Source organism: Cynocephalus volans, chromosome 2 (assembly GCF_027409185.1).
Source record: "Cynocephalus volans isolate mCynVol1 chromosome 2, mCynVol1.pri, whole genome shotgun sequence".
NCBI lineage: Eukaryota > Metazoa > Chordata > Mammalia > Dermoptera > Cynocephalidae > Cynocephalus > Cynocephalus volans.
Window position 1 is genome coordinate 233393843 of NC_084461.1, and position 24941 is coordinate 233418783.

General features: G+C 49.1%; 1 protein-coding gene across 2 annotated transcripts in view; it reads right to left on the reverse strand.

The window, feature by feature from the left end:
- SH2D4B (SH2 domain containing 4B) overlaps window positions 1-24941 on the reverse strand; it is an 80560-nt gene that overhangs the window by 12990 nt on the left and 42629 nt on the right. The window contains exons 5-6 of one of the 2 annotated variants that reach the window (XM_063087888.1): window positions 14873-15089; window positions 10753-10880 (exon numbers count right to left, since the gene is read on the reverse strand). In XM_063087888.1, the coding sequence (XP_062943958.1) occupies window positions 10753-10880; window positions 14873-15089 (345 nt within the window). The remainder of the gene's footprint in view (window positions 1-10752; window positions 10881-14872; window positions 15090-24941) is intronic. The other variant, XM_063087889.1, reaches the window with a different exon arrangement.

Sequence of the window (24941 nt, forward strand, 5' to 3'; positions counted from 1 at the left end):
GGCCTCTCAGTGGACTGCTGTTCTAGATGGGCCAAGGTCAGGGCTTCAGACACTGACCAGTTGCAAGGCTGACCCAAGTTCACAAAGCAATGCCCACAAGGTCTAGTTTGGTTGGGGGCTGTACCCAAAGGCGCCTGATGTGGAGGGTGAGAAGCAGCAGCAAACATCTGCAAACAGAAATTGTGTCCATGCTCCAGGGCAGGGGTCTTTCCAGTTCGGATAGACCGTCCCCAGGGGCTGCGAAATTAAGCATACTATGCTGTTAAAAGCAGGTGCTAAAGCAGGTGCCAAACAAATCTGGCTTTCCTGTCATGACCCTGCCACTCATGGCCTGAGCTTAAACAAGTAAATCTCTCTTCAGTGGCAAAGGGAACTTACATTAGTATCACCCAAAGGTAATGGCCATATGAAGTAGAACAACGCCAGGGGAATAGCGGATGCTGTGACCACAGCAGCGGCAGCTGCCAGGTAGGGCACAAACCCAGACTGGCCTTGGCCTAAGCCACACAATCACAATTAGAAGGTAAGTGGCAGAAGTGAGCAGAGCTGTAATTAGGAAACTGAAGCACACGCCCAGCATACAGATGGGGCCCTTGATGCGGACTAAGGAGGGGTGCACCTGAGCCTCCCCACAGGTGCCCAGGGCTCCTCTGGGACAGGCCTTCTGAGGTCGCCCAGCTAACTGCAGCGCACCCTGTTGGGCCTCTGCAGAACAGAACAAGGCCGAGATCAGGGGACAGAGACCGCTCAGAACAGCAGCCCCCTTCCCCCGTGGTGACACACTGTAGCAGGTGAAGACGAGAAGGTAGGGAATGCAGAAAGGGAGTTGTATGCTGGCCTAGCAAACACACCCAGGTGCGCTTGCACTCTCCCGATAGCAGGTTACTATTGCAGGCATGCCTGTGCAGCCAGCACCCCAGCGACGTGTAGCCAGCAATGCCCCAGTCCTCTCTGTTACTATACCCCGAGCACACAGCCCAGCGTGTCCTTCATGACAGCTTTCCTGGTCATCTCCCTGGATTCCATACAGATGCTCTCAAATACCACCAACAGATTCATGTTCACTGTCAAAATATTTACTCTACAGGCGCTAATTGGCGGCAGCCCCAGGAAAGGCAAGGCAGTTTAGGTATACTTCCAAAAGACACTGCTGTAATCGACCCATAAGTCCACGTGTTAGAAAATCCTCAAAGCAGACCCGGGATTCCGTCCCTGGTCCCTCCTGCACATCCATTCCATTTCCTGAAATCATTAGTTCGGAACTGAACCTGAGTAACCAAATGAGCTCTTTTTTATTTCTCTGTTAGAGTTTCACCCTGAAGAGAAAGAAATGTAGGCAGGCCAGCCACAACGTTTTACTTTTTATGGGTCTCAATTTATCCAAAGTGCATAGTTCTTAAAGCTTTCAGTGCAGCAACGCCTCACTGGCTTACAGCTCCTCCATTACTGCTCAGCTATTCCTCATTCATTTTTGTGACTTTCCTTTCTTATTGCCGTACTTTCAAGATGATATCATTAAGAACGTTGGAACTATTAAGCTCTTCATTCTCAACAGTTTCTCAAAGCATCCTAAAGCCACAGAGATTGTGATGAATGAGTTCAAACGCCTCCATCTTTTATAACTGCAAATGAAATTTAACCATGGCCCGCTGCTGAGACAAGGGTTTCACCAGATGAGCGTCTCGGTTCCAGATATATTTATGCACAAGAGCCAACATCCATACCCACGACTGTCTGCTCCACAGTGCCAGGCTCTAATCACTAAGGCCGCTGTCCATGATGGAGGGTGGCACCACCCAGCAACATGACTTCTGAAACTGGCTGTGCAAGGATCCTGCGTGGCATTCACCTCGACTGGATGCATAAATTAATGGTATGATTATTTTGTTATTTTCCTCTCTATAGTGCATATAGATTGGTCATGCCTGCCCACTACAATTCACCATGGAACTCCTTTTGGGAAGCCGTATGCTTTCAGTCTATGCAGTTCCAATAGGCGGAGCTCTACCTATGCCCCCTCAGGCACAGTCATATGACTCAGGCCTAGCCAATCAGACGGCTTATCCGCCTGGCCCCAGGGAGTGGTTTGGGAATGGGCATGGGAGCAAACCAGACCCACAAGGCAGACTACCGTAACTACTGCTGAGGCTGTAGAGAGAAAAGCATGCCTGCTCTTCCTAGGAGAATGCAGGCACACAGCCTCAGGCTGACGTGTTGTCAGGGAACAAAACCAACATGCACAACACCAGAGCTGACAGACCGAGGGGACAGCTGCTGAAAAGCTTGAGCTCCCTGGATCAAGCAAAGCCTCAAGCTGAACCTACTTGTGGGTTTTATAGTCATATGAGCTGAAAAATTCTCCCTTTGGTTCTATCGGTTTGAATTTTTTCTGTTACTTGCAAGTGAATGTAAGTTCCATGAGGGTAGGGAAGTCAGTTCTGTTCACCACCATGTGCCCTACACTTAGCATACAACAGAAGTTTAATACTAATAATCAACAAATTAATTCTTTAAGTGCCTTAACACTGGGAACCTGCCTCCTGGTGCCACTGTCTAGGTTGCTCAACAATTCCAAACACTGACAATTCTTTCTTTTACTCTACTAATTGCATAGGGACTTTGAAGACTGTTGGAGACTCAGATGGCATCCTTCAGGATTCTATGGGAGGTTAGCACCAGCCTCAGGAGGAGCAACACCTGCCCCAGCCAGGAACAAGGTGTAGCAGCTAACGCAGCCAGCCCCATAGCCTAGAGATGGCTGGGTGTCTCTACATCATCAAGGGGATGTCCTGGACTGGAAAGGAACTGATCCCTTTGAGCACTGTGTGACCTGGGGCACTCACTTATCCTAGGTGTCTCTATTCCCTCACCTGTGAGGTGGCAACAAGGCTGCATCGTATCACAGGTAAGAGAATGGATTCTAAAGCCACAGTAAGGTGGGTTTGAGTCCCAACTCCCTCACTTACTCACAGTGTAACTGCAGCCAAGTGGCCTCACTTCTCTGTGCCTCAGCTTCCTCTCTGTGAAATGGGGCTAATGCTAGGAGCAAGTACACAGTGATGTTCTAAGGATTAAATAAGTTAACATGTGAAGGCTTAGAAGCGTGCCCAGCGTGCTGTAAGCACTCTGTACATAACTGCTAGTATCATTACCTATTCCAGAGAGTTGTGTGAGGCATAAATGAAATACTGCATATTCGATATTTACTTGACACATTCTGGCACAAAGTAAATGTTCAATAAATTATTAGTTAAAACATAAAAATCCAGTGTGCTCCCGCAATTGAGGTCAGCCACCACACCCCATGGATACTGGCCAGTGCACACCTGAGGACGGGTACAAGGTCAGGTATCTTCTGCCCAAGGATGCCACCAATCCAAGCAGTGCCTTTGTGCACCTGCAGACAGACACAGGCTTGGAAGCAGAGTGGGCGCTGAAACTATGGAGAGCTGAAAAAAAAATAGTTAAAATCTTGGGAACACCGTTACAATCTATGATTTCCTAAAGCAAATTTAATTTTGTGTTCTTCGTAATCCCTTTTTGAGAGTATATTATCAGTGCACACCTTAAAAAAAAAGGAAGAAGAAGGAAAAATATTCTTTTTTCATAATTGGAGCAGGTGCACAAGATGGTGCACATGACCACTGTGTCTATCTACACCACCAGACAGACATGAGGGACTGTGTGGCAGCATCAGGCCAGAAGGATGGCCAGTGGTCAGCACTGGCCAGCCACTCCAACACCTTCCTGCCCTCTGCAGCTCAGAGCGGAGGGGACCTCCCAGTGAGTGCAGGCAGAGAGACCGAGCCTGAGCTCCCTTCCCACTCATCTGCTGCCTCCAAGAGCACAGTCCTTCCTACCTCTCTGGAGGCTGCATCCCTGCAGGACAGCTGGTGGGGCTGCCCCTTCTGTCCTCAGGGCTCCTGGGAGGGCCAGCCAGGGTGCTCGCACCTCAGCTCCTGGACCAAGAACGCCAGCTACACCAGAGAGATGAGCAAGGGATGCCCAGCAGTCATGGGGGAAGCGCACCCTCAGTCCTCAGCCCCGTCTGTGGCCAGCCCTGTGCCCTAGCCAACCTTTCCAATGTTCATGGAGGCTTGGCGGGGACAGGGTGGTGGCCCCAGGACAAGGTCAACAGAACTCGCCTCAGACTCATCCTGCATCACAGACACCGGGGCAGAAAGCTCATCGTCAACACTGTCCCACAGCAGCCTGCAACCTCCAAAAAGCTCTTGCTTCTGTTGAAAGGAAATGCATCTCTTCAGAACCCCCTTGCCTGGACCCCAGACGTGTCCACTTTCTCAAGACAGAGTCCAGAGGCTGAGGGTGGTGGCCCTGTGCCTCCCTCCGTTCCACCCCACAGCCTCTCTTTTCCAAGACAAGCATTCCCCAAGTCATCAAGAAAATGACTGCGGTGACGTCTGTTTCCTTCCCTTCTTCCCTTCCCATCTGGGCGTGCTGTGGTGAAATCCAAACTGCAACGCCCACAGAGGAGTCTGAAGACACGCTCTCCTTCCAGAGCCCAGGCGCCCGGCGGCCTTCGGCGTCCCTCTCTGTATGCTCTGAGGTCGCAGCGTGGGGGGCAGAAGCCGTGCCCATTCCACCTTGGAGCTCTCGTGTCTTCAGGAAAGCCACCCCTATCTGCCGGGTGTCCTGAAGAGCGCACCGTTTACAGGCACAGGGAGCACCTCCTCCCCGGTGGCCCCCGTGCCCGTCCCGAGAGGCACGCCAATAACACCCCGGCGTGAGCAGCCAGCCCCAGCCAAGCCCGGGGGACGCCACGCCTGAGAGCCCCCCAGCACCTGAGCACGGTCCCACGAGAATAACTTACCAGTGCCAACTACATCGTCCCCCATGGATCCCCATTCTGTGCCAAGCCCTGAGGGCCGACAGCGAGACAGCCGGTGAGCTGCTTCCACAACCTTGAACCATGGAGCACACTGCGGCTGTTTCTCAGAAGCTCAGGGAGAGAAATGGCTTCTGACTGAACCCATGTTCAGACAGAGGACGTTCCTAATAATTTCAGATACATGTCAAAGCCCGAAAATGGATTTTTTCCCAAACCCAAACTTACCTGCACAAGCAATTCTCAGGAGTGGTTTTACATAACCAGGAGTCTAACAACTCCTGCAACAGAACAGTGAACAAAGGAAAATCGAGCAATGACGTTACCGTGACTCCTTTTAACAGAGGAGACTTTACCTAGAACCCTGCAGTGCCAAAGGGAAGCCAGTTCCCATCTGCTCACCCTCTCTGCTCTGAGCCCATTTCCCCAAACTGTGTTTGCCAGAGGAGGTGGGGTCCAATCACACACTGGTGGTTGACCCCAGACGCCAGGAGACATAAGCACTTACACCAACCTGGCCCCTTACAGTGGACAAAGCACCTCTGTTGCCTTGACCTTCAGAAGTATCCTCTGAAGCATGTTATAACGCCAATTTCTCAAATGGGGAATTTAAAAGGCCACAGAGTGGCCAGGCTCTAGAATGAGCCCCACATCCTCAGACTCCTAGTCCACACTGCTGCTGGGATTACGCCACCACACATCCAAATGTATTTGAGGAAAGGGAAGGAAATAGCAGTCACAGTAGTCATCTGTAACCTGCACCTAAAATCCAGCTAAATTAACTAGGAATATTTTACTTGGGAAAGAAAAAAATTATGCTGGGATTGTGCTAGATGGCATTATTGGCTCAATTTATCCTTCTCTCCTTGTTTCCCCACCTTTTATATGGCTTTGCAGTTCCTCACAAGAAAAAGATGGAACGTATTTTCCTACCCCTCAACTCTGTGATATATTGAGGCCAATGGCATGAGGCAGAAGTGACAGTGTGCTGGTTCCAATATTCAACCTGAAGAGCTTTGCATGCCACCAATTGCTGTCTGGTGCCTGTCCTGTTGCCTTGAGAAGAGTGTGCCTGAGCTAGCCCACTGGTCCCAGGAGGAAAAGGAGAGAAATGTGTATCCGGGTCACCCAGGCAAGATGCCCATCCAAGCCCAGCCAACAGTACAGCCTCTGCCAACCTGCAGCAAACACTCCCTAACAATTAAACTGGTGCAGGCTGCCTGTCTCTGTAAGAATTGGTACCTTCTCCATCAAGGAATTCCTACACTGGGGGAGAAATCGGACCATACCAGCTGTTCCAGACTTTGGACTGTTAGCAATGAGTAAAGTTACAAAACAGGTTTGGGGAGCCAACATAGAAATGCTAACTTTTTGCTTTTCCAAGCAAGGGCACTATATAAAAGTAACCATTGCTTAATATTACTATCAATTCATAAAAGATATGGCATTTTAACACTGGAACTGAAGAGAGGATATAATCTAAGAATATCATACAGTCTTTTCTAAGCAAAAACACTTGGCCACCCTCCATATGTGAGCCTTTTTCTTTTATTCTGTCACAGATCAATGAAAACTTTGTCACTAAATAGCTCCAGTCTGTGAATTAGCAACTTTCCTCCACGCTTTATGGTGGAACTGTCAGAAGAACATGAAATCAGTTACATAAATTGTGAAACTTAAATCTTGGTTCTGTTTGTTCTCTGACAATATAAAAGTTACCTTTCTTTATTTCATTAAGGTAGAAAATAAAGCTAAAGATAAATCTGAGCACCTCTGCCACGCCTTCTCCACTGGCCATCATAGGCACCTCAGAACCAGCAGTGCAGCTGCCACCCCCACCTCCACAGAACTTCGGAGCTGCGCTCTGTAGGTGCCTGAGATGCTCGTGCTGAGCTCCCATGGCCGTAATAATGTGAACGAAAAGGAAAGTCATCATCCAAAAGGAAGCTCTACTTGGGGCCACAAGGACATAACTGAATGAGGGAAGCAGGGAATCCCCGGGGCCAGCTCCAGGGTCCCATGGCTCAGTCACCATGCATGTTCACTGTCTTGTCTCTGTGCCATGAAGAGCCTTAAAGAGTCCTTCTGTTTATGTGTGGAGAAGTAAGCAGTATAAAAGTGGACAGTGGTCAAAATAGACTGCTTTCATTCAAAACTATCCGCCGCACCGTGGATGCCACGCTGGCTCTGGCTAATGAAGCGTGAGCGACAACGGCGTGTGTCATTCCACACAGAAGCCTCAGGGGCCAGTGTGCGTTCACCAAATCACTTTTCCCTCTGCGGTGAGACCATCAGAGGTCCCAATAGAGGCAGCTCCTTCAGGCTGATGCCCCTATTAAAGTATACAACCAGTTCCTAACAGGTATGTAATCATGGATAAGAAATAAATTTCAGCTGGTAGAAGTCGCTGAGACTTCAGATGCATTGGTTACTGAAGCCCATTTCCCCAAACTCTGACCTACACCATGAGGATGCCATTAGTTTAGCTGGAGAACTCGAAAACAGTAGCAATAGAGAAGAGGGTGAGCTTGTCGTGGATGTGTTTCTGCACTTGACCCTGGGCAGGTGGGATGCAAGAGTGAGAACTGAATACAGAGATGCCTAAGACACAGGGCCCTGGCCCTGCAGAGCACACAGTCGACGGGGCAGGCTAGCCCAACCCCCTCATGTACGGTTCTGGGTTTTCTGATTGCTCCCAGGCCCTCAGGGCACTCACACACCTACAAGGGCTCAGTGCAGAGAAGAAAGGGCTGTTATTTGGAACTGGAAAGCCTGGGATCTGATCCCAACTCTCACAGTTCATTCCTCCCGTAGATACTTACTGTGCCAGGCACTGGGGAAAGAAGACGAAGCCCTTAGCTTTATGTGCTTACATTCAGGTAGGAGAGCAGACAATAAGCAAATAAGATAAACAGCAATTGGGTGATAGCTCTTAAGGAAATAAACAGGGTGAATTGAATTGTGAGAAACTGGAGAAGGCTGGTTTAGGTAAAGGGTTCAGAAAAGGCCTCTCTGATCCTGAGGCATGGAGCTGGGGGAAGCTGAACCCAGCTGCAACCAGGTAAAGAGCACGCCAAAAACACCATTTCCACGCAGGTAGCCCACCACAGCCACCACAACTGACACGGCTGCTGCAGAAGTGGAGGCACCAGCCGAGACCCCCCCCCCAAAAAAAGAGGTCCTCTCTCTCTCTCCACAAAGCACACTCCAGAGTAATAGAAGAAGCATCTCATTTATGATAATAGGGGAGGACTTGATCACACCTGTCTCAGGGCTGGACAGATCATCTAGGCAACAAACCAACAGAGGAGCACTTAATCTATCAGATGGAGAGAACAAATCTATGGTTATTAGAGGGGGGAGGGGAAGGGGGAAGGAAGGAGGAGGAAGGAGAAAGATTGGATAAGGGGCATAGAGAATAAGTGTGATTCGGGCTGGCCCCGCGGCTCACTCGGGAGAGTGTGGCGCTGGTAGCACTGAGGCCACAGGTTCAGATCCTATATAGGGATGGCCGGTGCGCTCAATGGCTGAGTGTGGTGCTGACAACAACAAGCCGAGTGTTGCAATTCCCTTACTGGTCAGGGAAAAAAAAAAGAAAAGGAATGAGTATGATTTGTAGCAATGAATATGCTAATAAAATTTTTAAAAAACAATAAATAAATATAATTATAAAATTTAAAAAAAATTTAAATAACCAAAATTAGAATTCAATGGAACACACCTTTGGCAATGAGCACACCTAGCACCTAGATATTGGCTTCTAGTATTATTCTCCAATACAATGAACCAGGGCACCTTGAAGAAATGACTGATTCTAGGTCTGGAGCCGGAAATATACAAGACAAGCCTGGGTCATTTTGTAGTGACAAAAAATAAAGAGGTATAAACAAGCAAACAAAAAACAACAAAAAAAGTCCTCTCTAAGGAGGGGATGTTTAAGATAAAAAATGAGAATGTGTCAGCCATGCAAAGAGCTGGGGAAAGACTTCAGCAAAAGCAAGCAGAGCAGCAGCAAGTGCAAAGGGCCTGAGACGGGAAAGAGGATGGCTCATTGCAGAACAGCAAAAAGGCCAGTTTCAGGAGCAAGGCAGGCAAGGAGAGCATCTGGCACAAGCCTGGAGTGGGGAGCTGCACCCGTCACCTGGAGCCACGTGGGCCCCAGCATGGAGTTTAGAAGAATACAGGAGGAGAGTGACTGGATCTGATTCATATTTAAATGATCCTCAGGATGCTGTGTGGAGGATGAATTGAAAACAATGGACCAATGAGGACACTCCTGCAGCCTGGACTGGGAGGTGTCACCACTTTCATGACTTTGTGCAATCCCTTACAGTGCTACATCTAGGTTGTTCTGTCTGCAGAGTGTGGCAGTTGCCTGCACTTCGTAGTTCATAAGCTTTTGGGGCTCCTGGAAGTGGGAGTAGAGGTGCAGATGGCCTTGCTCACCCCTGCGGTTTCTTCTAAGCACTTCAGCTGCCTTTTCGGAAGCCAAAAGCTATGCCCAGAGCTTGTCCCTGAGGGCCTCCCTCTGCCAGCTGCCTATCGACCCTCAAGATCCCAGAGCCCCTAGTCCCACCATGACACTGGGCTCATCTCTCCACCTGGGTGGAACTGAGCACAGGTGGAAGACAGCCAGGTGTCCAGCAGGTACCCACTGCAGGTGGGCACTGCACATCACAAGGACAAACACAGGGGAACAACAAACCAGGGTGGAGGTTGGGCAAGCTCCCAGGAGACCAGCAGAGGGAAAACAGAGACAGATAGGGATCAGATGGATGCTGACTGTGGCAGGAGATATCAGTTCTGACCAGGGGAGTCCCCATGCAGACCTGAGCTTAGTGCTAGTGAGGGAGGGAAGGCTCAGGGAGCCAAGTCAAGATGCAGCTTACTCAGAGAAGCCTGAAAGTGGATCAGGCTCCTGAAGGATGAGAGACCATGTGGAGCAGAGAGACGTTTCAGCTGAGACCATCCTGGATCAACCAGCCCCCAACTGACCTGCCAGCTGCCCAGAGACACGTGATCATCTGAGCCTGGCCCAGACCAAGAACTGCCCAGCTGATTCAGAAACTCATGAATAAAAAACAAATACTTATTTGTTTTAAGCTATTGAGTTTTGGGCATGATTTGTTGTGCAGCAAGAGCTAACTGATACAGAGGGGTTGGATGGCCAGTAGACACTCCTATGTCCCTGCAGCAAGTCTCTGCTAAGTCATACTCCTGTTTCCCTGTTTGAGGCCTCTCTGCATGTTCAGACCTCTGGACTGCAGAATGAGCCTTGAGATACATTTTTGAACTTGACTTTATAAGTCTGTTGGTAACCTGTGAAAACTTCCTCTCCTCTTTGAGCCTCAGTTTTCTTACCTGTAAAATGAAAGAATTGGATAACTTCCAAGGAGCATCCCAGCTCTAGTGTTCTATGTTTAGATGACTCTGGCCTCTTCATTCAGCCACATGTCATCTAATCCACACCTGTTTACTCAGAGGCTATATTGTGTTAGGCTATGGCCAGGATCTGGGGATGGAGGCTCTGACACCAAGACGTGGGTCCTGCCCACCAGGAGCTTGTGGTCCACTGAGAGCTCGTGATCTTATGAGTACAGAGAAGATGCCTCTGAGGAGCCCTTGGTGGCCAAGGAGGCTGTGTGTTGAGGGCAGTGGACAAGAGTTGTATCCATCCCTTCCCCGCAGAGAGAGGGGAGTGCACGTTCAGTCCTCCCGGTGCCTCCTCCAGCGTCCTGATCTCCTGCTTGGAGATGCTGGAGACAGAACGGAGACAGCATAGAGTCTAAAGTCCTCTACCCCTCCCCATCCCCCATCATAACAGTCCTTCAGGACCTCCTCCCCAACCTCAGACAGAAGTGGAGATGTGGAAATCGTCTGCCCAAGTCCCCAGAAAGTGGTCCTACCATGAAACCAGGGGGCAATGGATTGAGTGTTTCTCTCGAAGCCAGCTCGGCGAGGCACCTGCTCCTCCTTGAACCAGCGGACGATGACTTCTTTGGAGACTGGACGCAGTGGGCGCTCCCAAGTTCTGCTGCAGACAAGGGAGAGCAGGAGGTCAGGGGAGGGGAGCGGAATAAAAAAGGGAGAGGAAGGAAGGAGCAAAGGAAGGGAAGGGAGGGCGGGGAGAGGCGGGGGGCCGCTGAGAGAATGCACATGAGCGATGCCCACGTTTGTGCCTGTGGAGCAGATTCAATGCGCCCAGGCACTTAGAGGCACTTTTGCAGATTCTAATGTACCAGCTGTTGTTATTTTTCCCCAAAGCAAACTATTATCATTTGCTTCAAAAAAAGCCACACAGGTGGGATTGAAAAGAGGCTAGGAGGAGATGACTGGATACAAAAAGGCCTATTTTCCCTCAAGACTGGCCAGGGCAAAAGCATCTGCATGGATGAAGAAGGATCCTGGTGGAACAAGAGCACATTTGTCAGTATGTGAATGTCCCCCATTCCTTCCCCTCCCCCACTGAGGAGAATTCTGGGTTTTGCCCCAGCCGCGTCCCCCCCCTCCCTGCCCTCACAGGGTGCCTGCCCCTGCCAGCCAGCGCCCGTGACCCTGTGGGACAGAATCGGGACGGTGCACAGAGACCAGAGAAGCTGTGTTTGCCCAGAAATGGCTGAGATGCCCCACAGGACAGGGAAGGGAGAAGACAGGGAACAAAACCGCACACTTGTTGGCTGTGGACGGGGAGGGGTGAGGGACTGAAGACACCGTCCGTCCGATGAGAGGAGCGTGAAGAATTCGAGAGTGCTGAGTCACACGGTGTTTAATGTCTCCTCACGAGGGAGCCAAGATTGTCACTGCTTTCCTGCCTGAAATGTGGCTTTTGAAGGCGTGCACAGACTAGGCCACACCAGACCCCGTCATATCTGGCCTGTGCCAAAACGGAGCACATGATGTTGTGACACGTAACAGGCACCCTTACTACCTGTTGAATTAACGTGTAGGGAGAGCGCGCTGCATTCATTCATGCTGTTAGAACACGGCCTCTGAAGAACAGCCACGGCCCCCATGAACAAACACAGCCTCTTCAGTGTTTCCAGCTGAGTGACAGGAATCCAGAAATTCTTATTTTGTCATTGCTATGCACCTAATGGTACTGGCATTTCGAGGCCACCACTCTCGTCATTTTTTATAAAATAAGCACCAGCTGTCCCCTCACATAGTCTCTGTTTGTGCCCTGTACCCACGCTTCGGCACTGAGCTTCGCACCTCCTTGCAAACCCCAGAATGAATCCACTTGGCACATATTTACTTGCCCTAAAATGAATCCACTCACACACGCACGTGCACACAAATGCACACACAAACAGTAGTGAACACTACAGATTTTAGGAAAGATGTTGCCAGAAAGACAGAGGATGAGATTACATTGCACAGCTGAGAGGCTTCCGTCGAGTGAGCTCTCCGAATCTGATCTCCCCCTCGCTGCCTGCAGGCTGTCCTTTACCCCTCACCCGCCACCATACCCCGCAGCCCTCCAGACTCGATCTCTGCTGCATCCTCCCTCCTCAGTCACCTTGGACATGAAGATGACTTCATGAAGGCAGTCATAGGGCAGCCCTGCCCCCCCAGACTCCTCCTCCACATTTGCATCCCCCCAAAATAATTGTGCTCAGGGGGAAAAAAGCCTCTAGTTTCTAGGACTCACTCTGCTTAGAAGGCAATAGAAGGTTATAAATAACAGCAAAGAAAATTCACTCACTCTCAGCCCTCTGTTTCTAAGCAGTCGATTTGAATTTGTTTCTAAGCAGAGAATTTCTAAGCAGGGAATGTGATTCCCCAGAATATCAATGCTAGGATGGATGCTCCAGGAGACCACCTAGCCAGGAGCCGCGCTCCTGCACCTGGCCCTCTCCCCCACCAGCAGCGCCTGTCCGCCCTCCAAGCAGAGGGACAAGGGCGCGCTGGCCAGTGCCAGCACACACATCTCAGAACAGAGGCCACTGGGGACCAGTCCCCCAGGGTGGGCACAGAAGGGAGGCTGATAACTGGCCTCTCTCGGTGTCTGGGTCTGTTTCTCGGCCTGCACGGCCTTGGTCCCCCTTGCGGCTCACCGTGGAGGCCACCACTCCCCTCCTGACTACACAGCCAGGCTCGCCATGGTCCATGCAACTCCACCATGTGGGCCCAAGGGACAAAATATAGGTTTCTTTTAAAAAGCGTAGAGGAGAAGGCTTTTCTAACTATGCCCCCAAATCCAGAAAACATAAAAGAAAACGTAAGCTCATAGAAATCGAGACTTGGTGCATGACAGAAAATTCCATCACAAAAGTTAAAAGATAAATGACAAACTGAGAAAAAATGTTTATCAAGGACAAAGGGATCCCTTTTCTAATAGGTAGGGAGTCCCTAGAAATCGTAAAGCTCAACGAGACCGGTAAGTGCAACGAAACACCGGGGAGGGGAATGAACAGACAGACAAGGGAGCACCAACGGCCCGTAACGTATACGAGATGCTTCAGTGCATTCATAAGTACGAACACGAGTTTAAGCTCGCTCTGAGATGCTATTTCTCACACCAAAGCTTGACAGCTCACTGTCAGCAAACTAAGGGACGAGAGCGTGGATCCCACCGCCCCTGAGGAGGGCAAGTGACGACCACTATCAATACGGCACGTGCTCAGAGCCCCTGACCCAGCCGTCCCGCGCCTGTGACTTTCTCTCGCAGATGACATGGTTGCACGTGTATAAAACTAATCTCTACGAGGTTGTTCATTAAGGGCACTGTTGGTGATAGGCAAAGATTTGAAACAATACCAATGTCCACTCATAGAGTTTTTGATAAATAAGTTATAGCACATCCATCAGTAAAAGATAAATAAATAAAATAACCTAAATAAAAATAAATAAGCTAAGAATTGATATAAAAGACTTCCAAAAAATAGTTAAATAAGAAAAAGATCAAGTTGCATAATGAACCCTGTGTATATATGCAACTTTTTATGCAAAAAAAAGGGGGTAGGGGGAATAAGATGTTTTGTGTTGGCAACTGCAAAAAGAAACCGGGGGGATACATAAGAAACTAAGAACAGGGGTTACCTACCGGGGAAGAGGAAACTGAGCAGATTTCACAGTCCACCTTTCTAAACGTTCTGGTGTGGGAATCACATACACAACAAGAGAGAACGGGAGGGGAAGAGAGGAAGGGAAGAAATGAAAACAGGGTCGGCCCTCCCCAGACTGCAGACAGAGGGAGAAGGGGAGTATGAAGAACCCCAAATTCCAATTAAAGCAAACTCGGAACCCCCCCTCCTTTATCTGGGGGTGAATGGACTCTTACCTGTGCTGAAGGGAGCCCTCGGGTGCTCGGCAGTGATGGGGGTGGGGGAGACCTGAGAGGAGAGGAGCCATACCTCGGGGCTGGCTTAAAGTGGGACAGACAGAATGTGGAGAGGCTCCTAGTGAGCTCCTGACCTTCCCTCCTGGCAATAATGGGCAGTCACCTAAGTGCCCATGCCAAAAAACATCCCTCTGGGGACACAAATGTGTGTGAGGACCCTCCTGCATTCAACCAAGCTAAACTGTGAACCTGCTATTCCAACTGGGGATAGCCCAGCACTGCCTGTCCCAATGAAAGGCAGCAAGCCCTGGTTTCCAGGCTGCAGGGCCATATTTAACCCATTTGAGGTCTTTTATTACAAGTTTTTAACCTGGGGTTCACAGACCTTTAAAGTATAAAATTGTATGCAAACATTTGGGAGCATTTATAATATGCACATATGGGGGGACAGTGACTGCTTTCTTCGGATTCTCAAAGGAATCCTTGACCCCAAAAAGGTTGAGTCCCAGAATTCTAAAATTATTGGAAATCTCCACCCCCCCACTCCCTCTCCTCCCCCTGCCACCCCATTACACAGACTGGAACACTGAGGCCCACAGAGGAGAAACAACTAGCCCCAAATCTCACAGCAAGTCAGGGGCAAAACCAGGACAACAGGGGGCAGAACCAGGACCAGAATCCTGGTGTCTCAGGCCCCAGCCTGAAGCCCGTCCCCGAGCTGCCAACACAGAATCCCGACTCACCTGACAGGCACGGCAAGGGGCGGTGGCAGACCAGGGCCAGGGAGGTGGTGGTAGAGTCTTGCCTCCTGCTCATGGCTCTGGCCAAGCTCCCGGAACATAGAGCTGAGGCCAGCGACTGTGCCCTTCTGGATGGCACAGAGGGAGTGGCGCCGATATTCGTCCCTGGCGTGCTGGGCTTGGCGGCTCCTCTCCTCATCAGCCGCTTTGGACCGTCGCACTGGGAAGACGGAGACAGCGCATTGGCCCAGACCCACAGCCCGGGCTGTGCACTGTGGGAGCAGCCCTAGGGCAAGCCTGCTCCCGTGGGCCTAAAGACCCTCGTGGCATTTAGGGTTGTCTGGTTGTTCCTGTAACCCCATTACAGAATGACCAGGCAGCCTTGGGATGGAAATTTCCATCTCCATATGTATTTCTTCCTGGTAGTACCCTGTTCAGAGCAGCTTCTCCAACCTGGAGCCCATCCACCGAGCCTCAAAGGCCCCTGCCAAGGCAGGCAGCATCTTCAAACACCAACACCATCACCCACTGTGATTGTGGGCTTTCTCTGTGCTTTCCCTGCATTGCCTCACTGTAGACATTTCTTCCAACCACCCAGGGAGACCCCATCACTATTTCTGCTTATAGGTGGGGACACCTAGCCTCTGGGTAGAGCCAGGAAGGGAATCCAGGCATGCTGGGCCCTAAAAGCCACACAGCTCTTCCCACCATATGGCCCCACTTCTCAAGCTTCCTTCATTATAAAACCCCATGTACCTGACACCAGGGCTCTTTCCTACAAAAAGCCAAAGGAGCATTTAAAAACCATCTGATTCAACTCTTCATGTCACCCACGTGGAAATTGAGGCCCGAGGAAAGACAGCCTCTTGCCCAGCTGGGTCAGTTGCCAAGCTGGGCCAGGAACCACCCTTTCTGCTACCACAGGATGAGTTGTTGGAAACACTGGTGTCCCACTTCTGGTGCCCTTTCTTTTTTGGTTTCCTGTGACCTTGAGAGCTGGTGGGTGAGTATTGCTCTGCCCCCCACGGATTTGTCACCCCACTTCCCCTGGGTGACAGAGCCACAAAGGATTACTCAGAGCCCATCTCTTCTGAGCAGTGAGAAGCCCCAAAGTGATTAACCTTCCCAGAACCCTCAAGCGAGAGGCAACCCTTCCTTGGGAAATTAACCCCAAATTCGGTTTCTCTTCCTGCATTTATTTTCCAGACCAGGATGTTACAGGAAGAGAACATAGGTGGGGCTATAGTTTAACAATATAGGCTGGTAACTTTCAGTGAAACAAGCCAGATGACATTCCCTTAGACAATTAAGTGATCCACCAACAAAAGCTTGATCTTAGCAAACATTCCTTCTCCCTCCAGCAATTTCCAGTATCTACACATAACAATCAGTAACCTGTCTGTCCTTGAGCCAAAAACCTTGCTGTGCCACAAATCTTTATCTTACAACAGAGACTTTATAGCCTGAGGAAAATTTCCAGTCCTCCACAAGGTCAATATTTGAAACTGCAAGGCTTTGGAAAACCAGGCTCTGTGAGGTACATTTGCTTTAAGAATCCTCTACAGGTGAGTGTGTTGGAGGGAAAGGAAAGAGGATCTTTTGATGCCTCTGTCACTTCACAGGTTTCAGAACTCTAAGACAGCCCTCTCTGCAGCCTTCTGTCTTTTTGTGCTCCTCAAGGCAGGGCCCTGTCTTAGACAAGTGGCCCTGAAAAGACACCTGTGTGTTGCTGTTTCTAAAACTCAAAAGGGAAGTCTGGAACTGGGAAAATGCAGGAGAGGGAACAAAGCCTATTGGAGTCAAGGTCTTCCATTAAATCTAATTATTTTGTAGTCTGATTACATCTTGTCAGGCTCCTATCTGCCTCTAAAATCTGACCCTTTTGTAGAGAATTCTTGAAGCTGGCCTTGTTCTTCGGATCATTCAAGGCTAGTGATTATCCCAGCCCCAGAAGGTCACCTTCTCCTCCTGCAGTAAAATCTTACCCCTCGTCTGTTTCAATTCCAGCTCTATTCAGCTCCTGTGGAGCAGGCACCTACGACCTACCAGTAACTGTGTTCTCTGTTAGGCTACGAGGTAAGTTGCCCTGGTCCTGAAAGCATTTCTATTTCACAAGTGTTCTAAGAACCCTTTCTGGGAATATATTTCCCAGACCTGAGGACAGCAGCATGAAGTCTGTCCCTCAGCAGGTATTACTAGAAGTGACCCTCATGGATGTCACATGCAGGATATCCACTAATCTATCTACTCCATGAGGGCAGGTAGAGAATTTTCTTTGGGAGCTAGCCAGTTAGCTCAGTTAGTTAGAGAGTGGTCTTATAATACCAAGGTCAAAGGTTCGGGTCCCCATACGGGTCAGCCAAAAAAAAAAAAAAAGACCTTATTACCTACTAAGAAGGAACGAGCGTTTCTGTTTGAGAATTGTCTTTGGTCTATTCATTGCTCTATTCCAGTGCCTTGAATACAGTACACAGGCGATGCATATTTTTGGATGATTGAATTGTACCCAATTAAGTATTTAATGCTGCGCCAGTCCCTGAGCTGGGTACAATGATGACAAAGTGGTGTACTGTCCTTTAAGGCCCTCCAAGCCAAGCTGGGAAATAAGACAAGTAGGTATCTCTACTATAATGAAGAAGGTAGTGAGCAACATTTAAAGGGGTACCAATAAAGTATTGTCAGATTTTAGGGCAGCAGCACTCACATCCTGCTAGGGAGCTGGGAGCCATCACAGGACAGAGAGAATTTGGCCGGGTCTGGGAAGATTGACAGGAGTCGTACAGAGGAAGAAAAAGGGAGAGGCCATTGCGGGGAGAAGACCTGGGTTTCGGTGCCCATTTGGCTGGTCTGCAAGTTTCGGAGGCTGAGAACATCATGTTACCTGCCTCGTGTTGTGGTCAAACAAGGTCAGAATGCCTGGAAATGGGTTGCACAGATACTAGACTGCAAACTAAAACACCTGAAGCTCATGCCCTACAAAGGCCCGTGACCTCTGGGAGCTCACAGCTTCCAAGAGTCGGTCACACTCAGTGACAGTTTGCAGAGGAAAGCTGTACACAGCCTAGGAAGCAGGTTTTTGGAACTCAGATAGCTGAGGCCCAGACACATTTGTCAAACAGAGAATAAACCCATCCTCCTAAAGCCCAGCACTAATCTTGCCATTGTCTTCCTCAGAAGCCCACAGTAGCTCCCACTGCACACAGAATAAAGTGCAAACACCTTGGCCTGGCAGGTGAGGCCCTTAAGAAGTGTCCTGTTCCTTCGCTTACTTTCTCAGCACGGTGAGCCTCTAAGCTTCTCCCCACACTCTGAGCTCTGGCTCCACCATGCTCCCAGCACACAGCAAACTCGCCTCTGTGCAGCTGTGTTCACTGTCTCAGGCCAACCCTGACGAATGGGCTTGGTCACTTAGAACCATGCCAAGGACATATTAAGCATCATGGTAAATGTTCGCTAAATTTTTTGTTTTCATTACCCCTGGTATTGCCATTTCCAAAATGGAACCATGAACAGTTGTTGGCCAGCCCAAGAGGGGGAATCTTTGTTGGTCAATAAGATGGAACCTGCTCTGGGTCAGTTTTCGAGCAGCTTCCACTAAATTACACTTCAAAATCCTAGAAGGTTGCTTTAGTTCCTCATACCCAAGGAATGGATCCAAATTGTATCCCATGAATCTGCCATGGGAAACCCTCCGCTGGAGTTCACGGAGGTGGTGGTTGTTGTCTCTAACGTAGAGAAAACAGCCAACACTAGAATTAGGAGCAGCCACAAGCTGCTGTTGTCCTGAGCCAGGAGGGAGTGGCCTGCCGACTGTGCCCGGGACCACCCACCCTTTTGCTCCCTCCCACTCCTTCCTCGGAGCCACCACTGCCACGCTCCAGGCCAAGAGGCCTCCCCACAAGCCTGTCCAGCAGGTAGTGCAAGGCCACACCGCACACGAACAGAAGGGAGGCCAACAGCCTCTCCCACTTCTCAGGCAGGTCCCAGTGTCTCCTTTGTCTGCCTGTTAAAGGTCAAAATCAGCCTCATCTCACAGGAACACTTTAGGGACACCTGAGACAGCATGAGACCACCGAGGACTTCAGGAGGAAGGCTGAATCTTGATATTAAAAAAATGGACTAACCACAGTGAGAAACCATTTCACACCTGTTAGGATGGCTACAAAAGTAAGAAAGGAAGGAAGGAAAAAGAATGAAAGAAGGAAAAGAAATGAAATGAAGAGAGAAAAGAAAGAGAAAGAAAAAGAGAACAGAACAAGTGTTGGTGAGGACGTGGAGAAATTGAAACCCTTGCATATCGCTGGAGGAAATACAAAGTGGTGCAGCCACTGTGGGAAACTGGGACTCTCGCAAAAAAGTAACCGTAGGATGACCACATGATCCAGCAATTCCACTTCTGGGTATATACTCCAAAGAAATGAAAGCAGGGATTCAAACAGAGATTTGTACAGCCGTGTTCACAGCAGCATTATTCACAACAGCCAAAAAGTGGAAACAACCCAAGTATCCACCGATGGATGAACGGATAAGCAAAGTATGAAATATAGTACAATGAAATACTGTTTAGCCTTACAAAGAAAGGAAACTCTGGCACATGCTTCAGCATGGATGGCCCTTGAAGACGTTATGCTAAGTGAAGTAAGCCAGTCACCAAAGGACATGCATGATTGCACGTGATAAACCTAGAGCAGTCCCGTCCCTACAGACGGAGTGGTGCGGTGGCTTCCAGGGCCTGGGAGGAGGGGAAATGGGGGGTTATTGTTAGATGGGTGTGGAGTTTCAGTTTGGGAAGATGAAAAACTTCTAAAGATGATGGTGGTAATGGCAGCGCAGCAATGTGAATGTACTTAATGCCTAAAAATGGTAAATTTTATGTTCTGTATATTTTACCACAATAAAAAAAGAAAAGAAAAAATGGAGCGGCACCGTTCCAGGTCAGTGAGCCTGGGCTGAAGATCAGGGGGCCAGGGCGTATCCGTGGCGTTGCTGTTGGCCACGTGTGTGCCCAGCTGTGTCCCCGCCCTCGTCCTTCAGTTCTCTCATCTGCAAATCAGGGGAAAGGTCTTTTCCAGCTGGGCTATGCTGTCACGGGGACACAGCCACACCTGCCTGGCCTGGGGCCTCCTCCACAGAACTGAGACATCACTCCCCACTATTGCCTGGCATAGGACCCATAAAAAAAAAAAAACAAGAAAATGGGAGTCTTGCAGTTTTTGGAGACCAGCCTCACCCATATCAGACCTTAGCATTTCAGCTTCTCCTGGCTCAGGGGTGGAAAGAGATCTGAGCTTTCTCCTTGGTTTAGCTCCTGAATTCCTGCCCGGTCTGGGACAAATTTTCATCTCTTTAGGTCTTAGCTTTCCCTCCCTGGAAAATGGAGACAGTACCATGCTGTGTCCAATGTCTGCCAAAACAGCCAGGATGTGCTAGAATCATGTCCTTTTCTGTGCTTGAGGCTCCTGCTCAGTTTCGTAACACTGAAGAGACATGACAGTGGTTGGTTTCCTCTTGGCAGAATCCCCGTGAGCAGTTACACAGCTCCAGGAGTATAACCAGGCTAGTTATTGCAGCAGGGAGGATTTTTAACACTTTAAATAATACATGCAGGCAGGGTGTATGCATTGATTCAGCACCTGTGCATTTAGTGCCTGCTTGGTGTCAGCTCTGCACTGCACAGGACCGCTGCTTACACGGTGCAAGCTGTGCACCACACAGCCCCAGGGGCTGCAGTTACCGCGTGGTCATCAGAGATGTGCACAGCTGTTTTAACAGTGTTCTGGCAGATGATAACGCATCATCTTAAGACAGTGCCAGGAGAATGGCGGGGGTGAGGGCGCGGTGTGCAGTCAAAGAACATTAAGGATGTAGAATTCTTACAATGTGATATGTTTTTAGCCTTGTAGTGAGCAAAATGAATAGACCCGCATGACGGCCAAGTGATGAAGCCGGTTGGGGGAAGAGGAGGACTGAGTTTTGGACACTGGTGAGGTAGAGGTGCCTTCGGGAGTCCAAGAGCAAAGGCCTGGTAAGCACTTGACTCTGGAAGATCATTAGCTCCCGTTCACGAGACCCCTCTCTGCAATACTGTACTTGCCGTGGTTCCTTTGGCCGTGCCCCCCTGTCCCCTGCCCAGAGAAAAAAGCCTCATAGAGTCTGGATGATCCGGTTCCATTTTAGAGAGAAACCAAATGCTTCAGAGCAACCTCTAGCAATCCCTGGGGTGATCAGTATTATGTCCCTGAAAATTAGTGAGTAATCCTATAACATGAGAGTACTTCAAAAAGTTCACGGAAAAATAGAATTAAAAGATCACATGAATCTTCTCATGGACTTTTTGAAGCGCCCTCATACAGGGAAAGCCATCAGTAAAGATTTAAATGGTGTATGTGTGTAGATGTGTCTCAGTTCTGCTGCATGTGATCTTGGGTGACTTGAATTACCAGGTCTACAGTTTATTTCTTCATCTATGAAATGGGGGCCTCACAGGGCTGCTTTAAGATGTACATGAGACAGTGCACAGAAGGGGCTTGTACGGTTCCTGGCACATCACAGAGGATCATTAAATAGTGTCTGGTGGTGGTGTTATTACTGTGCTTGCTGTGAGCTAAGAGGACTGGAATGCCATCGTTAGAAAGGGTCTGTCCCTGGGTGGAGGTGGGGAAGTGGTATAGGAGTGGAGGCTGGGGCTCTTGTCAGGGAACGGGAATGATGAAAACTTTGTAAAACGGGGAGGCTTCCTGATCCCTGGGGAAGGGAAACAGGCGGCCCCGATACTGAGGAGTTTATATGCAGGCCTCTTGTGACTCAGCCTGCTGGAGCTGCAGTCACCCGGGGGAATGGGTGGGTCTGGCACTCAAGGCAATGTCCCTGAAAGATGAGCCTCCAGGAGAGCAAGTGAGGTTCACCCACAGCTACACTTAAGCCAAGGGAAGGAGCTCTCTCAACCCCACCCTGAGGTTCTGAACTTGTCAGTGGTCCTCGTCCTGCTGGTATGGCCCGATGGCTGCCAACAGTTACCCCCTGTGGCCTCCAGGAGCCTTAGCACTCCCCATACCCACATGAATGCTGAATGGCCCCTTTGGGAGGGTAAAGCCCTCAGGGATTCTTGAGCAATTAAAGAGGAGGAAAAACCCTAAGCAGAGCACTAATCAGGCATGTAGAGGCTCAGGCTGGCATTATTTGAGTTGTAATACCAAAAATATGTCACCCAGAGTTTGGGGAGCAGTTCAAACTAGTTATGTCCAAGGAGAAACTGCACACTATCCCATCCCATCAATGGACAGAAAAGCCCTTTTTTGTGTGTCACCTTTAACTTTCCTTCCAACCTAAGATTCTGCTGTACCCCACCCCACTTCTAGACCAGACATTGTCCCTACAAGCCAGCCCCTCAGGACTCCAGAGCACACTCTTTTCTAAGAGTGAAGTGTATGGAACCAACTTCACTGGACTCTGTACTGGGCCTGAGCTCACATTTCTCACTCAGCTCTGATGGCAACCTGGCAAGGGGTGAGACAACAGGTGTGCAGATGGTTGGTTCGGGGCGACAACCAAAATCACACAGTTCAAAGAGCCAGGGGTGAACACAAGTCCTGCTGATGTTTCCAAAACTGTTCACATTTCTAACCAAATAACAACACGAAATATTCCATTTTTACAAATAATATCATCTGCCAAGTTGTGCTAGCTCGTCTCTAAATCTCTAAGCAACTAGATTCTAAGTCCACGCTCCTACAAATTCACAATTGAAAAATCATTGAATGGATTTCTGTGCCTGCTATGGTCAGAGCTTCTCAGAAGCCAGAGCTCTGCTGTTTGAATTGAGTAACTGTATTCAAGTAATACTAAAGGGGATAATTCCCTTTTTTTTTCAAATATAGAGAATTTAATTTGGGTGTTTTATCAAAAACCACCACTCCCAGATAGATTAATGGCCCACTCTCTTTCATATTAAATTAATTGAGTGCAGAATGGCTTTGTTGGATTTGAATGACAGGCTCCAGAGTTTAGCTCATCATTATTTAAGAAAGTATAAAATGAGGATCTAAAATAATGAGGCCTGAATTATCACATCTTTTCTCTGCTTTTTGGAGGTTTTTCCGTTTCCAGTTGCCACACAGCACATTAGTTGGGCAGCTCCTGGGCCAGATGATTTCCATTCTCCATCCCGAAGGAAAACACCAGCCCAGCTCTTAACTTTCCGTCCCGTCACAGACCTTCACGACTCAGAAAGCACTTTTGCCTCCTCCCTCTCATTTCACTCCCCCAGCGAGCCCCAGCTCGACATGATTAGCCCTATTTTACAAAGAAGGAAACAGCAACTGAGCAAGAACTTGCTCAGGGTCACACTGGTAAGCTCCAGAGCTGGAACAGGACTCCCAGCCCAGTGCTCCTTCCCCCACACTACCCTAGTCGTCAGTGACCTTGCTTTGTAATTGTTCACTCCTTTTTGCAGTATAAACCTTTGCCCTGCCTCCTTTTTCCACCCGTCTCTTCCTTCTGAATTTAAACAAATCAAATTCTTGTTCAGGTCTCATTTTTCATCGTTGCCCACCATGAGCCCCAGGCTGCAGCCACATGATAACATGTGCCATGACCTGTGCACACAGGGACCTTGCTTCGCTCAGTGCTGTTCCTTCTGCTGTGATGCCCTTTCCCACCTTTTCACCTACCCGTTTTTCTCAAACCAAATGCCATTTCCTCCATGTGGCCTTTTTAAAATGCTTTCCCTGCTTTAAAGGGAGTCAATGCTCTCCATGTATCTTATACAAAACTCTGTTGGAACACTGCTATAGTTCAGATATGATTTGCCCTCCAAAACTCATGTTGAAATCTGATCCCCAATGTGGCAGGGAGTTAGAACGTTTAAGAGGTGGGGCCTAATGGAAGGTGTTGGGGTCCTGGGTATGGACCCCTCGTGAATAGACCCATGCCTTCACTCTCCCTGTCTTGCTTCCTCTCTCACCTTATGACCTGCTTGTGCGTTCTGGCTCTTTCCTCCATGAGTAGAAGCAGCCTGAGGCCCACAACAGATACAGCTGCCCCAGATTCATGGACCAAATAAACCTCTTTTTTAAATAAATTACCCAGTCTCAGGTATCCTGTTACAGCAACACAAACACGGATTAATACAAACACCTACTCGTTCAATTGTAACAACTTGTGCATGTGAGTCTCTTCTTCCAGATTTTGAGATTTTAGAGGAGAGGACCTATGTCTGACACAATGGTCAGCATACAGTAGGAGCACAATCAGTGTCTACCGTTGCTCCTCAGTCTGCCCTGGGTGCAGATGATGGGCACCCCCCCCCCCAGCTGCAGGAGGAAGCATTGCAGAGGGACGTTCTGTGACTAAGATCCATACTGAACTTGCTCCCACAACCACAACCCGCTCTGAGCTCCATTGCTGCACACAAATTCATTATCAAGTGTAATGTCTGCTCTGTGTTTCTGCAACCTCAGCCACCACTTGCCGGTCCTGGGGATGCTCAGCAGCGTGTTTCAAAAACACCACAGGAAGGAATAGAAGAGCATTCACGGCTTCTTGTGAAACCTCCTGTGCATGGACCTCTGGAGCCCCCGTGAGCCTGGTGACCAAAGACGCCCCTCCTATGTCCTGCTTTTGGAGGACCCCTAATCCTCAGACCAGAACACTAAGCCAGGAGTAAAGAAAAAGAAAATCCTCCATTTGAGCATGATCCCCCAACCTGCTTACCAAGTCTGAGCCTCAGTTTCCTTGTCAATAAAATAGAAATACCAATACTAACTCTGCTCTGAGGCTGTTTGAAGCATATGTGTAATGAATGACCTAGGCTTTGTGAACTCTCAGAGTTTGGGGCATTTCAATGATTTTAGTGAGGACAGTGTTAAGTAATATTTGGCAATTCATAAAATAACTCCAACCCACATGTGAATGGGCATGAAACAGTTAAAGAGCACCTGCCCAGCAGTTATCTGTGAGTGGTGGAACATTCTCCTGTCCTGTGCATCTGCCCTGGATGAAGAACGAGCCTTGAACACAATGTTTGCATTTGTAATATTAGCTCTGAAAGGAGGAAGTGACTGAGAGACCCAGG